The sequence below is a fragment of the Syzygium oleosum genome, unplaced genomic scaffold (genome assembly GCF_021117445.2).
Source record: "Syzygium oleosum isolate NSW1041296 unplaced genomic scaffold, Sole_v2.1 Sole_v2.02, whole genome shotgun sequence".
NCBI lineage: Eukaryota > Viridiplantae > Streptophyta > Magnoliopsida > Myrtales > Myrtaceae > Syzygium > Syzygium oleosum.
The window spans coordinates 464,009-480,041 of NW_026607486.1; the positions used below are offsets into that span (position 1 = coordinate 464,009).

Genomic DNA, 16,033 nt, shown 5'->3' on the forward strand with positions numbered 1-16,033 from the left:
GGAACAGTCTGGGACCGGATCGGATCGGACCGGCACAAGAACCGGCAAACCATAAAATCCATAATTTGAAACTCAACTCTCAACTCTCGTAAATTTACGGTCGCGCCTCTAGCAGTTCATTGCCCACCTCTCTCATACTCTCGGTCACCTCCACTTGCGGAAAACTTGATGGAACCGGTTCCATGATCCCATCGGCGGGCGGTTTCCTGGCTCCAATTTCTCGGAATCGGTCCTTAGTGGGGCAATTCCCGGTTTCATGTTTGGGAACCGCGCGTCCGGACCATGCTCACCCCCCAGAGGAGATAGAGAATGCGAGATCCGACAGCTCGGGGGCCCCACGTCATTCGCGGTTTATTAGTAGATTTTCGTAGACGATGGTGATTATTTATTTTTTTTAATAAACGAGTTGTTTTAATCTTACATTAAGCGCTGTTTATTTTTTAAAAATGTTTGGGCTGATTATGTTTGGTAATTTGCGGATCATTTTGTGGAAATCTGTCAGAATGGGATGGATGGGGGTGCGAGTTGGGATCGCTGCTGCTTTACTGGTTGTAGGTAGGGGTGTGCATGGTCCGGGTGGGCGGTTCCCATCCCGGAATCGTGGACCGTCCGCTACAGGACCGGTTCCAAAAATTGGAACCGAGAACCGCCCGTCGGTTTCATGGACCCGCCCGAGAACCGGACCGCCGGTCCGGTCCGGTTCTTGGGCGGGTCCATGGAACCGGTCTTAACAAGTTTTCCTAGACAAATAAAAAAAAAATCTATGGACCAACATCGGATCAACAGAACAAAAGGAAAAGAACATAACTTTTCATACAATTCCTACACTATGATCGATTATAATAACCACGTCATCCATAAATCAAATGGGTACCCATTAATTATTGAGAAAAATGACCAAGGTATCCCAACCTCACAAGAGTTTCAGACATGATAACAAAATTTCTTCTTTTTTTAAATTTTTTTTGGTCAGATTTTTTTAATTAAAAATTTAAAAAAATAAAAATATATTATTATTATATTACCGGTTCGGTCCGGGTGGGCGGGTGAGCGGTTCCACACCGGGAACCGGGAACCGGCCCAAACAGTACCGGTTTCAAAAAATTGGAACCGGGAACCGGACCGGTTTCCTTGGGATCCACCGGTTCCGAGCGATTCCGAGCGGTCCGGACGAGTCCCGGTTCTTTTGCATACCCCTAATTGTGGGACTTGGGATGGCTTTGCGAAGCGCAAGGGGCCAGGTAAGGTTTGGTTATGACTATGACTTTGATTTCTCTACGCTTTTTGCAATAATTTAATGCTGGTATTGCATTTTTCTTTCTTTCCTTTTTTTTCCTTTTTTTTTTTGGTTGGGGGGTGGCCAGTGGATTGAAGAAGAGGGTGTCGAGACATGCCTTGCTTGACGTGGCAGAGAAACTGAGATCCATAGATTTGGCGAGAAAGGGTCCCTTTGTTTGTACAGGGGTCTGATTTTTCGGTATTTGAACAATGAGGGGGAATTAATCGATTAAAAGAAAATATTTTTCGTGGACTAAAAAGCGAAAACCACGAGCTTAAATAAGAGGAAATCGATATTTTTTTTTTGGGTAAGAAGGAAATCACTTTCCATAAATCAATGAACAAATGAAAAGTGACCGTTTTACTTGAAAGATAATTTTCAATGGAAAACATTTTCCTCCTTATTTTTTTCCCTCTTCTTTTTACTACGGCCGCTGGCGAAGCCAGCCTCATAGGACCACGGTAAAAGGAAAAAAGGAAAAGAGAAGTAAAAAGAAAAATTAAAAAAATTGAAATATTGTCCATGTTCAGGACGGACGTCACTTACGTAAGAATGGCAAAAAAGGAAAAGTGAGTAAAAGGGTTAAAAAATTAAATGTTGTATGGTGTTGACAAAACGATAAATTTGGGTTTTTCTGATGTTTTTTCCCAAAACGTGGGAGTGAGTTTCGATAACAATTCAATCGATCGATTGCCTTCAAGCCCCTAAATGATTTAAAGATGTTTCTTTCGCGGGGGTACTTTACCTATGAGCGGTTGATGTAGGGGGTCATCTACGAAGATCTAACAAGAATCTAACACTAAAGACACGGCAATCAAGAGTGCATTTGGTCGGATTGTAGACTCGTCCGAAAACACAATTTTTTTTGGCACATCGGATCAAAACTCTCCGAAAACGTCTCATAAAACCCCCAAAAAAAAAAGATTAAAAAATCAATTTCTTCTCATGTCGGTCCTGAACTTACAATATCAGGATAAATGAAGTGCGAATTTTTTTCCTTTCTTTTTTTTTTCGGCGCGACGGACCACATAAATACTAGAATATAGGGAAGCATGTATAAAAAGGACGAAAGGCAGGCAAGCTCCCATCCCTATTTATTAACCCAATTGCGATCCTCACGTGCCGTCGTATTTTATCGCTTGCCATTACTGTATTTTCCGACAGTGCATTATCCAGTCCGCAAAATTCCAATAATAAAAAAAATTAAAAATTAAAAAAAAAATGAATAAATGTGCATCCCTCCTCCAGATTTCCAGAAGAAAGGATATGATTAAATAGAGAAAATAAATCGTGCCCCTCCAGCCAGGCACCATGCACACGTGGAACGGCCCCCGGGACGACACGTCGCAGTGGCCCGGTTAAAATATGGAAAAATTGTTATGTTGTATTATATCAATGAGCCCTCAAATTGTTTTTTACCCTAAGTATGGTCCTTCTGTTTGTGATCAGAATTTTCCTTAACGGGTAATAATAGTCGTGTCGTGTTTGGCACGGGGGGAAACGGAATTCCGCCGATTTCCCAGTGCGCGCGAGCCCGGCTTGAGCTCGCCCAGTAATCGAGCCCAATTCGAGCGCCTGGGACGGAATTCAGTGGCATCGGTCGGTGTCTTGACAGCGGAACGACGAAGCGTGATGACAGACTCAAGTGCCATTGTACCAGCACGCGTTATCAGCACAAACTTAGCCAAAATGGGGTCAACAAACCAACCCAAATTCCACCCCCCAGAAGCAGCGCAACCGGTTTGAGCGCGCCCTGCAGGTGAATCCATCCAAGGCATGTCAATTCATGCCTTACTTTACGAGTCTCTACACTTCATAGGGCCTGGAATTGCCCGTCTCCTTTCCATGTCTTGAAGAGGCAATTGATTAATGGTCCTAAGCAAGACCTAAAGAGGGCTTCATCCTGGGTCTCGAAGTCCCCGGAATCTAAAGTAATTATAGGGTGTTTTCACTCTTCTGGAAAGACAAAGAACGGGAAGGAATTTGAGGATGCAAGGCGTGCAGGCCCCCGGCATGTTAAAATAAGGTGTGGAAGTGGAGAGGCTACGGAGGCCTTTGTAGGAGCGCAAGCACCTTAACCATACCAAGAATCCAAAAAGTGCTCGTCTCCTTTCTATGCCTTGAAAAGGCAATTGATCAAGAAATGTTCACCTAATATAACTGTCGTGAAATTGAGAGGTGCAAAGCGTGTGGGTCTCGACACATTAAAATAAAGAGTGCATCAGTAGAGCCCGCCACCACTCGTGGAAGTGGAGAGGCTACGGAGGCCCTTACAGGAGCGCAAGCACCTTAACCATACCAAGAATCCAAGAAGTGTTCGTCTCCTTTCTATGTCTTGAAGAGGCAATTGATCAAGAAATGTCCATCTAATATAACTACAGCGGAATTGAGAAGTGCAAGGCGTGTTGACCCCGGTATGTTAAAATAAGAAGTGCATCGGTGGAGCCTGCCACCACTCGTGGAAGTGGACAAGCTGCAGAGGCCCTGGTAGGAGCACAAGCACAATACCAAGAATTCAAGAAGTGCTAGTCTCCTTTCCAGGTCTTGAAGAGGCAATCAATCATGAAATCTTCACCTAATTTAACCGCCGTGGGCGTGGTGTTTGACGCTACATAACTTGTGGCGCGGATTTTCTTTACTTTGACTTTCATAGATTTCTCATTTCTCCTTGGACTCTTTCTTCTTTGTTGCTATGTTAATTCTCTTTCATACTTTATTGACTGCGTAATGTCGGATCTTGCCCCTACGCACACCATGCCTTTCCCTAGAGTCAAACTATACTCCTGAGCAACAATGAAAACGTTTATCTGTCATGTTCACTTGCTATAGACGTGTGACCGACCTCATGCTTGTCAAACACGCCAGTTCCATTTCACAGTGATAGAGAAAAGGTACAGTGCATTTTATGATGGGACTCTTTTTGATCTTTCCAAGTCCAATGTATATTGCCACATATGATTTTTTGTCCGCGGTCCACACTTCTTTCTTGTTTCTTTTCATTTATGCTCGTCCTTAATATATTGCGAGTATAAATTCGATCAAGGGAGATAAATTACAACACGGAATGTCCGAGACAATCCTTACAATCAAGTTGTTTGATTTCATATGTACCAATCCAATCGAGACCCACGATTAACCATACTTCATGCTGATAGATTTGGCCTTCAGAGTCCAAGTATTCGTCTGGCCATTAGCTTTAGACAAATCATACCGTCACGCACGGTGTGGAATGAATGGAGTACAGGGCACTAGCTTTGTTTAGGTTGACCTACACTTTTTTTAACTCTCCGCATATTTATAGTACTCAGACTTCAACCATTTTCATTTGATATGGAATAGTAGAAATCTTTAAAAGTAATCAAAGAATCGCATGTGGTATCATGTACACAGATTTCTAATACTCAAACTAAGTTTCTTTAGGATCCGACAATTTGTAAGGAAAGTTCAAAGCAGAATTAAGATTCCATCTGTTCCGCGAAAAATGTAACATTTTTTGGAAAATGTTTTTTAGGAAAATGACTTTAAGGGATTGGCGAAGAGACGAAGGAGGAGCTATAGAGCCAAAGAGAGATAAGGAGTGCACAGGCAAGAAGAGGAAGGAGAAAGAGTGCACGGAGGAGAAAAAGAGGAACTATTTTTCCGCTTTTGAATGTGTTTTTTTTTTTTATTGATCGATAATGTTTTGCTTGACCAATTTATTTTCTATAAACCAAACACCGAAAAATTCGGAAAACTTCTTTGTGGAAGCTGTTTTCCACAAAACAGACGACAATGAGTGCGTCTTAATAGATAGGGAAAAAGCGCAGCTCCAATTCAAATATAGATTTGACTCCTACATCACAAAAGGTTGGTGAGCTAGTCGCTCCTTCCTATCCATTTTACTATATAAAAAAAGAAAAAGATTTGACTCCTACAATTCAGAATTCCTGTAGTAAGTCCTGGCAACAATTTCTACATATAAATGAATATTAAATAATATTTTCTATTGTTTCAACCTTGTTGCTAATGCTAGAAGCAGCATTTTACAACCCGTAGAGGCTTCTATTTGGCATCATAAGCATGAAAGACAACTACTATTGCTTGCCGGTAATGTTAAAAATGGATGAACAGTACCGAAGCAGTATAGAAGTAGCAAAGTTAAAAATGGATGAACAGTATAGAAGTAGTAATGTAATTTAAGTTCTCACAACTTTCAAACGGTTGAGAAGTTCTTGAACCATGGCGCTTCTAGGAACCACTTCCTCTTTGGCATTCTCCATATCTTTCAACTTCACCACACCTTCACTCAATTCCCGCGCACCTACTAGCACCAGCCAGGGGATCTGGTTTTTTCTGGCGAAATCAATGTGCTTCATCACTTTCTTATGGAGCATGTAGTCTGCTCTCAATTCGGCATCCCGTAACTCAGTCACTAGACCTGAAGCTGTATGCAAGTCATCCTCATCCCCCAAATATCCGAGCAACACTTGCGTCTCTGTAGCTCGAATTATCCTCTGATGTGAAAAAAAGAAATATGATGACTCAATCTTTACATTTTTCAAATGGTATTCTCATCATTCATAAGTTTCTCATCTTTCCTCAGCAGTATGAGTCAAGTCTATGACGTTACGTACATTCAACTCCTAGGAGTCTACAGAACATATAAAACCTTCGAGTAGTTAACTTCCGTCTAAAACGGGAGATGCTAAGCGAGAATGTTAAGCTCAGTTGTCAGAATTAGATGTCTGTGAAGGTGACAGAAAGCAATGACCCTCACTAATATTCGGTTGCAAAGAATAGATGAAATTCTGGAAAAATTTATAACTATTTTCATCCGACTTTTCTGTTCTTTTATATGCTCAGGGATTTCAATCCTGTATAAGGATATGAGAATGACGGAAAGGTCCAGAGACTACTAAGGTTATAAAATTAATCCCTCGTGTCAACTAGCATGGAAAAATCAACAAAAGTGCTCGTCAAAATTTTCCTCAACTACGTTCACTCACAGCTCAAAAAGGAAGGCCTATTATTATCTGGACATGAGCAACTTATAAAATGCATAAACGAATGCAGGCATGATATTACAGAAACAAATAATTTGGATAGAACGGTAAGCAGCACCCACTAAGAGCTTTCTTTTACTTATCCTCATAACTATTGAAGAACTTTGATAAACGTAATCTAACATTCCTCCAAGAATCGGAACGAAGCAAACAAAACATTTACTTTTCACAATTAAGAAAGAGCCTAGAGAGATTGTAGTCATAAGAAGACATGAAACTTATTGGAAAGTGAAAATTAATTAGTCAAAATCTTACTTATCACATTCCAAACCAAAACTAGGCGAAAACGGGTTTGGAACCCCTTGAAAACAAAAGGCCAGAAGTCTTGGCTCTGGTATGCCATACAAGCTAAGGGTCCAATTGATATTTAACATTAGCCTATGGCCATTACGATGTCTAAATCCCAGAAAGTACCTTCAAATGGTCAGTACCACCTATACAACAAATTTAATTACTCTTTTATTTTAACATAAAATTATAGATCTTTTGACACATCCACATTTCTGTTAAAAAATAGTGTGTCACCTATGCCTTCTGAAAGATCATCTCGGTCAGTTAGCTAAAGAATTTCAAGGTATCTGCACTGTTAAATTGATTACGCAATTAATACAGTAAGTCAAGCCACAAGTTCTTAAAATCTCCTAGAAGGCTTAAACACGTTAAGGGAGACCAAGGAAAAAAAAAGAAATACATAGAATTACAGATAGATCTTAAATATGAGTACCTGACCCTGATCTTTCTGACGCTGCTCCATTATTGCAAATACTCGTTCAATTCCTAGACTAACACCAACTACTGGAACTTGCTTTGTACCAAACATTCCTATAAGGTTGTCATAACGCCCCCCGGCACCAATTGATCCAACCTGCATATATAATCTATTATTAATACAGTCTAATGACTAACAAGATCAATCAGAAGATTAAAAGCATGAAGAAAATCCATAAAGTGATTGCACTATTCTATCGTTATAGAAAGCAATAATTGAAGTTACATCAAATCTCAAATCCTATCATGACAAGCACCACGCGATGGATCGAAAGCTACATCTACCACATTCAACCACATCACCATCTAAAATCACCAAAGCACTCAACTCTGTCATCTCTTGCGAGAGTGGCTAAGGGCAAATATTTGTTCCGCTGGGGCTTCAAAGCAGTTGTACATGTGCAAGAACAGAAAAAACAAGGCTCTTACGACCTTAAAAAAAACAAAAACAAGGCTCTGATATGTGGATGACAGTTCACGTTCACTTTCATAACCTGGCATCTTAATTTAATTCGGTAGCTTCTCTAAACATCTCAGGCCTTGCAATTATTCAGTTCATCTCTATTCGCATAAAGAGGCCTTTGATACATTCTGTAACTATGTTACAGATTTTTCAGTAACAAAATAAAGTGATAATTTGCGCACTGTATTCTACCAAGATGCAGACAACTCAGCAATAAGACCTCATCAATGTCACTTAGCAAATTTTACATCTCTCTCTCTCTCTCTCTCAACCTCTCCCTCATCCCCTCCCCCTTTCGTGCCCTCTCCCTCCCTCTCTCCCTCTCCCTTTCCCGCTCCCTCCCTCCCTCCCCCCCCCCCCCCCCCCCCCCCCCTCTCCTCGCACGCTTGCTTTTGCATGTGCAAAACTGACCAACACTACAATACAACAGCAACTACAAGGCAACTCCTCCATTCTGTAAAAAAGGAAGCGATAACTTCTCTATCCTAGCTTTCGCAAACAAACTGTCCAACAGAAATTGCTTTTACATGGAATATTAAGCGGGAAGTACTTGCAAGGAGTTACCTGTGTGTCCCCTTTAAAAACTGCTTCAAATATCACCCCTGTATAATAATCTAGACCTCTGGCAAGACTCAAATCAAAAACAACTTTGTCGGTGCACTTTGACTCTTTCAAGGCCTTGAACAATCTTTCCAAGTCATTCAGGGCATGCACAGATCCTTCATTTTCCAGAAATCGGCTCCCCTTCTGTTGAAGCTTTGACAACAATTCCAGAGGGTGACCCCTTTCCTTTACAAAATTGCCAATCCTGTCTACCATCTCGGCAGTTAAACCTTTTTTTTCCACCTAAACGATGTTAAAATTGTTAGCAGTAATATGAGCTCATTTATTTAACAATAAGATACTGCGTGAAAATATCAGTTTATCCACCCAAAGAACACATATGTTTCCATAATCACCACAGCTCATGACAATCAACCCAACAATTAAGTTGTTAAAGAGCCCCATCAAATAGATGAGAACTGAGTACAAGTTCATACATAAGCAGTGAAGAACACAATGCAACTAGCTGATATTTACTGAATGATTACACATGCACTTCACCTTCAACTTCTCTGGATATTTCGTGAACCACGCATTCTTTTGAGGAGCCTCAAATGTGCTTAAACTCTTCATTCCAGAGAAAAGTATTAATAACTTTTTCCAATGTTGAAGGGCAAATCAATTGTCAACGGATAATTACAAAAACAGAGCTCTTGCATTGCAAGTGCTTTCAAGTATGTCCACATTTTCAATCGCTCAATGATATCTTTTCCTCCATTGCAAAATTGAAACAATAGTACAAAGAAAGTTGAAAAAAAAAAAAAGAGTTTTACAAAGAAAATGACATTCACAACACCAAAAATCTGGTTTTGATCTGGTCTGACAGTTACTTCAGACGCAAGTATACATGCAAGGTCACTAAAAATTTCTCACCATTGCCTTCCTAATTCAGACACAAGTATGCAGACAAGGATGGTATAATCTCTTACCATCTCCTTCCTAATGTGCTCAAATGACTGCTTGTCTAACTTGTCGATACTTGAGCAAATAGTTCTGAATTTCTCTGATGGCACACCACATATTTCCAACATACCGTCCAATAACTTCCGGCGGTTCAACTTTATCTGAGAATAAACATTATGAACAAAATTAAAATAATGAAAAAAACTGAGGTGAAGGTATTCAAACCATGACAAAATTGCCAAGCATAAAGAATATCTTTTTCCATGTGCATCTCTAGTCTGAATACCAGATACTAAATATTTACCAGCAGTCATTAAATCCTGAAAGTAAATATAATGATAGTCTCAAACCTTTCGACATCTTTCTTGAATTTCTACGTACACATCATACACCATCATGGACATCAACAACAAAGATATAAATATTACATCACAAAAGGGCAATTCTTGAGGGAGGCAGCCAACTGTCACCCATTTAACCATCAAAAACTCTCCTTCCGTTCTTCTTCATTTCCTGTTTAAAATTTTATTGCTTCTTCTTTTTATCTGTCGTCTAAATTTCAAAATATAGATAAACAATGTAGGGGGGGGGATGTTGGGGTGGCGACGGGAGAGCAGGAGAGAGGATGTTTACCTCATAATCTCCAATATTCAGTTTATCAAGCAGCTCAGTTAGAATTTTTATGACCTCAAAATCTGGCCCCATCCTTACATTTTGCCCAGCAATGTCAAAGTCACATTGGTAAAACTCGCGGTATCTACCCTTAGAAGGTTTATCCCTCCTGTATACTGTAGCTATTTGGTATCTCTTCAATGATGTAAGTCCATTCATCGCCATACATCTCGCAAATGGAACAGTCAAGTCGTATCTTAGAGAACAAAGCTCTCCACCCTGTCAAACAAAAGGACAATAACCTTCAGAGGGAAGACAAAAGATCATTGATCATATTAAATGTAAAGCAGAAACATGAGTATGACTCACAACACAGAGAATACCTAACATTAGTACAGTGAATCAATTATGCCAATCCCTGGTTCTCCTAGTCAATGAGGGCTTTACATTCGCGGAGCAAGGGAGCAAGGGAGTTTTATCAACTTTAAGAACTTTCTTAAGCATGATATGCATAAGAATATCAACCATCAATACATCTAAGGTAACAAGCAAGGTGAACTTAATAAAATATCCTCGATGTTTACCTGGTCAGCAAGATCGTATATCAACTTTGAGTCCTCGCCGTATTTTCCCATCAGAGTCTCTCTCAATTCAAAAACAGGAGTAGCAAGTGCCGTAGCACCATACTTCTTGAAAACCTCTGTTATAATGGAGAATGCTTTTTCTCTTATTGCCATTTGTTCTTTCATAAAATCACGAGTTCCCTACATGGACCATACCGTGCAAATGTCAAACTGACTCAAATCTCCGACAAACATTGAAAGTAGTTAACATTTATCGAAATGGTAGAAGTCAGCAACGGCTTTCGCAAGTTCCGATACAGGATAAAGTTCATCCAATCATAGAAAATGATATTCTAATGTGAAAGTTAAACAAAGATGGCCCTGTCTGTAAGCAGAATAATTCATGACTATTTTGAATGTGAGTTGAAGCAACAACTTAACCTATCATAAAGGTGTGCTTCGATAGAACTCAGGAAATTGCATGGACCGAACAGATATCTCAAGAGAAGCTCAATATTTCTTGTCCTGCAATCACATGCTATCCTCAACATAAGTTACTTAACTTGATATTACTCTCTCTCTCTCTCTCTCTCTCTCTCTCCATAAACTACTCATAACTATGCAGAAGTAAACGTACAGAAACCAGTTCTGCTAGTCCACACCCCAACTTAAGTTTTCAGCAGCCTCATTAGGAACACCAAAATTTCTATTAGTTAATTAGTTTACCCTGCCTTTAGTCATCAAGCAGCCACATCATGAATGAGGTCGATATAGTCCATTCAAAGTTTTCAGAACAAACAAATCATATGACAAACCATAGCATGCTAGGGCTACAAAAAAAAAAGTAGATAAAAGCAATTCTGTTGATATCATACTAATCATTTCATAGCTTGAATAATTTACCTTGGGAAGCTTGGGCAGCCTTCTACTCTCATTACTGTCCACAATGTCCTTCACTTTGTTCAAGAAATCGTCAAATTCTGGACCCCTCGTGTCCAGGAACAGTAATAAATCTTGTACAAGTTTCTCTAGTAAAATTGAACTATCACTGTCAGTTTCTCCGTTCCTCTGAAATCTATCCTTAATCAATTGCACCACAACAGCCGTCCCTCTCCCCAACAACACCTTCTTCTTCTTCTTCTCACTTTTCTTATCTGCTTGCACTCCATTAATTTCCTCATGCTTTCCCTTTTCGATCAACTCACTTCCCTCAAGCGCAACAAATGCGGTAATTGCCTCCCAAGCCACTATTTTCCAGACACGACCACAAAGCACATACGATTCATGCACAAACTTCTCAAAATCTCCGCCCATTTTCGCATTATTGAGCACCTTGTTCTCGTTCTCCAAATCATCCATACTTACACACTCCTTCTCAAACATACCTGTTAACCTGCTTTTCAGGGCATCGGCACCGATTGAATCTAAATTCATCTTTGCTCGGCATAAAGAGGTCCTACCAATATCCAGCAGCACATCAGCCAGCGGCCACAACACATTCACAACGGCCTTGGCCGCGCCATCAGCGGTAGACCCAACTTTCTGTATCCTAACTCGCGAATTCAGGTACACTCGCACCTCCGAATGCACTGACTTCACCACCCTTCTCAATGTCGCATGAACTTTGGGAATGCACGAAATTGCGTCGCACTCTACTTTACCCACCAATTTAGACCCATTAAGCAAGACTTTCATATCACTAGCGAACCCGATCTCCTCCTTTGAGGCAAAAGGATCCCCCGAGTCGATAAGATTGAAGACCGCCACGTCAGCTTCGATGGCCTCACACGACAATGCAGCAACCGCATCGACCGTCGTGGACAAGGCCGTGGACAAGTGGTCCAAGACCGCACAAATCCCATACAAAGTAGCGTGCGAATGTTCTAATATATAAAGCTCTTCATGGGTAAGGGCGTTCCCAACATTAAGGCGTCCCTGCGGGGGAGGGACAGAATTCAAGGAGTCCGAAATACGGTCGACAAGGTCCGTTCGCGTACCGGAACAACCAGAGATAAGGAGCTTGTTGAGAAGCACCGTCAGAGCAGCGCGCGTTTCCGCAACGCTGAAGTAAGGAGGGAAGGTTATCTGGAAATCGGAGGCGGCGGCGGCAGGAGAGATCCGACCGGCCGGCGACGACGAAGAAGACGCCGCGAGGCGATCGCGCGCCGACGAGTCTGCGCGCACGCGAGCAGTGCCGGCGCATATCGCGTATACTGAGGACGAAGAGACGGAAGAACCCTGGCCTCCCAAAACCACCGCTCCGGCGACGGTGTCGCCGCCGTCAGCCATTACAAAGAGCTCCAATGGCGGTCTCTGGGGGTTTTGGGGAGTTGGCTTGGAGAATGGGCAACCGGGATTTTATCAACTAATAATATAGGGAAGAAAAAATTCTCTCTGTACGGAGAAAATCATATTTTTTTATTTAAAAAATTACGCTTCGATAATCAAAAAAATAAATTCATATTAGGAATCACGTTGTATATTAGGCTAAAATTTATCCTTTTAAAAAAATTAATTCATTTGAAAAAAAAAAGGAAAAAATTATACTTCGATAACCCAAAGACTGATTTTTAAGAAAAGTAATACGGTGCCGATCTACTCGAAAACGTAGGCCGGAGCCTATTTCAACTTATAAGTGGCGTAAGTGCTCGTGCTTCACATGGGTTTTGTCATTTTTAATTTCTAAAAAACAAATTATACTTGTCAAAGTTTCTTCTCTAATTTTGTGCATTCCGCTTAGGTCAAAATTTAATATTTTTAAAATTATTGCGATGACGATCATGAAATTTGAAGTATGAGATAAAAAAAAACTACGAAAAAAACGGAAAAAATCCTGTGAAAAGAATATATGCAATACCATAAATCGAAGCGATTTACATATAAATTCAGTTACCTATATACTTTGTCCATCCTTCTAGTTAGCATAATAAATAGCAAAGCTATTACATGTTGTGTTGGACAAAAAATAAAGATGTAATTTTACTATCTGTTTTATGAAGTAGACTCGTATTTATGTGAAAATGATTAAAGGTATATCTACATCACAAAAAGTAATATTATCGATACGGTTTTACATACTATGACGTGTTTTTTTTTTTTGAATTCAGCCTAATCTTGATATACTGAGAATTGTAGCACACAATTAATTTTGGCCCTATATTATCGTGTGGTATATATATGCTTGTGTATTTATAAGTTTTCTCTTTTATCACATGGAATGATGCGAACAACCGAATAAAATAAATTCAAGTCTATGATTATGAATACTCTCCTATTGCCAAAAAAATTCGTACGATTTTGTTTTCTTTACCCAGAGTCGAAAATATTAAAGACCGTTCGGGGATATAACAGACTTGAGCAATTAGATTGCGTTCAGGAAAAGAACTCTAGACAAAATCATGAACATAATTTAACAACAATCCCTTTGATATTGTTAATGATACAGTATTAGGTACAAAGAGGGAAATTGAATATATTATTTTAGATTATATTAGATTAGATGAGATGTTTATCCATATTTCACCGTCTCGATAAGGCCTAATTCCAGCAAAAAAAAAAGTATCAACTTTACCTTAAATGACAATTGTGGCCCGAACTTTCTTTTTGTCTTATAAAAATTCACCAACTTTCACTTTAATCCCAAATCTAGTTCGAACAATCTGAAAATTTGACATCATAGGCGTCAGATTTGGGACTAGAGTAAAAATTGGAACTTATTATTGAGACAAAAAAAAATTTTGGAATCAGAAATATTACTCGAGGTAAAGTTTGTGCTTTTTTATTGGAATCAGCCCAAAATCCAAATGGACATACATGGCGATTGAATAGACATCATAAAGAGATGAATTTGTTGAATATTGATGTTTTCTTTTTAAGATTTACACAAAGGGGACTGCTTTTTTTGTGGCTGCAACAAGAGGAGAAATTCATTATGTTGCGTAGAACACTAGCAACACTCCATCACTAAATTTATGTGGCAATCTTAATTTAATTGCGTAAGTTGACATAATATCACAACTTCTTCATTTAGTAACTATGTACTAAGAATTTCTACTTAAAATTCAGTTATACAATCGAGGGCTTGTTTGAGAATAAGGAGAGGAAAATTTTCACAAGTTTTTCCGTATATTTCTGTATTACGGTCCTTACGAAAATATCCAAATAAGTAAAGACTTTGATATCTCTGGCGTTTAAATTATTAGAGATAATTAGGATATCTTCTAGAGATATTTAGGATATTTTTCATATTTCTCGTGATTTAGCCATTGTTCATATATTTGGGAGATTCTCTATATCCACGATTTTGTGTATCTTGATTGCTTGTACTTGATTTGATTACATTAAATAGATATCGAATAAAACCTACACATAGGCTCATGTACTTTTCATTAGGTAACGTCGAAATTATAAAGAAATTTCTTGATTCTCCCTTCTGCACATAATTCTTATCACAAATAATTAATAATGATATTCATTGGTAGCCAGTTGATTTTTTTTTTTTTGGTATGTTCTATTTTAACTCTTAATTCACTCTCAGATTTTTGCTTAGCCTCTTTACAGAACGTGGGAGTCGAGGTATCGGATAGTTTTTGCTAGAGGAAGGGATTTCAAACATTCTTTGCTTTCACATAACAGAGAAATTAAGATCAATAGATTATTAGGAAATTGGAAATGCATTGGGTATTTTAATGTTCTTCATAATCTGACTCTTGCGAGATCAAGAGCAAGTAACCACCAAGGGCTCCGATGTTAAGTGGTCGATTAAGCAAACAGAGAAACAAGAGCATTGAAGAGTGCTCGGCCTCCATTAGTTTCGTGAAAAATTGAATAATTTGAAAAAAGTTTCCTAAAAATAATTTATTGTTTCGTTTAAAATAATTAGTCGATGAAAAATACTTTCATTATCGGCAATGATTTCATTATCGACAATGATTTATACCAAAATATTTTTGTGAGCGATAAAAATATTTTTCGTTTATTTATTTTTATAAGTGATACTGGCGATTATTTTTAGAAATACGAATAATAGGAATTCTGCTCCTGCTTCCCAGGAAAAGGGTGTGATTAAATAGATAAAACAAATCAATAAATCATCCCCTCTGCAAACACAAACCATGCATGCACGCAGACACCAAACGTACGTAGACTGGACCCACAGTGACACGTCACCCTCCACAAGGATGACCAAAAAAAGGTCTAGCCGGTTAAAATAGGAAAAATTTTATATTATATGATCCAACCCCAAATTGTTTTTCGAATTAAATATGGTACTTCCGTTCGCGATTAAAATTTTCGAATTCATCCAAGGCATGTCAATTCGTTTCGACTTTTGTGAGTCTTAAGCTTAATAGGTTAGGAATTGCTCAGTCTCACTTCCATGTCTGGAAGAGGCAATTGATTAAGAATGTCTACCTAATTCATTGCATGTTCAATTCTGGTCCCCACATCTTGACCAAAAAAAAAAAAATTCTGGTCCCCACATAGAATCTAAGTCACTAAATTACCGATTTAATGAGCATGAGGTCCAATTGCATTCTAATGGACCTACTTAACTGAACAGGGATCGGTTTTATTCCATGCCGCAGCAGTCAAATTAAATTGTCGTGGGTTTGGAATTAATTTTGTATCAACTTGTGGGGGAAGATTTCTTTACTACGATTCCGGTTGTTTCGTTGAAAATAAATGATTTTGAAAATTATTTTAAAAAAATATTTTCATTTTTCATGGAACAAATAGAGTCTTCGACTTTGAAAGATTTTAATTATCCTCCTACTTCTTTTTTGTTATATTAATTCTCTTC

The 16,033-nt window shown here is 39.0% G+C and overlaps 1 protein-coding gene across 1 annotated transcript; it reads right to left on the reverse strand.

Moving 5' to 3' along the window:
• Positions 1–5,211: 5,211 nt before the first annotated feature.
• Positions 5,212–12,522, reverse strand: LOC115692076 (histidine--tRNA ligase, cytoplasmic-like). Its single transcript, XM_030618831.2, has 7 exons — positions 11,137–12,522; positions 10,255–10,434; positions 9,692–9,949; positions 9,085–9,219; positions 8,117–8,398; positions 7,046–7,186; positions 5,212–5,772 (listed from the first exon to the last, which is right to left on the reverse strand). The coding sequence occupies exons 1-7, from the start codon at positions 12,520–12,522 to the stop codon at positions 5,455–5,457; spliced, it is 2,700 nt and encodes an 899-aa protein (XP_030474691.2). The 3' UTR covers positions 5,212–5,454.
• Between the last annotated feature and the right edge of the window lie 3,511 nt (positions 12,523–16,033).

Bases quoted from the DNA above. Each gene is read 5' to 3' on its own strand.
- LOC115692076 (XM_030618831.2), bottom strand. From the start codon at position 12,522: ATGGCTGACGGCGGCGACACCGTCGCCGGAGCGGTGGTTTTGGGAGGC. The intron at 9,220-9,691 runs GTAAACATCCTC...GTTTATTCTCAG, and splicing joins TGAATATTGGAGATTATGAG to ATAAAGTTGAACCGCCGGAA. The intron at 8,399-9,084 runs GTAAGAGATTAT...AACATCGTTTAG, and splicing joins AGCACATTAGGAAGGAGATG to GTGGAAAAAAAAGGTTTAAC.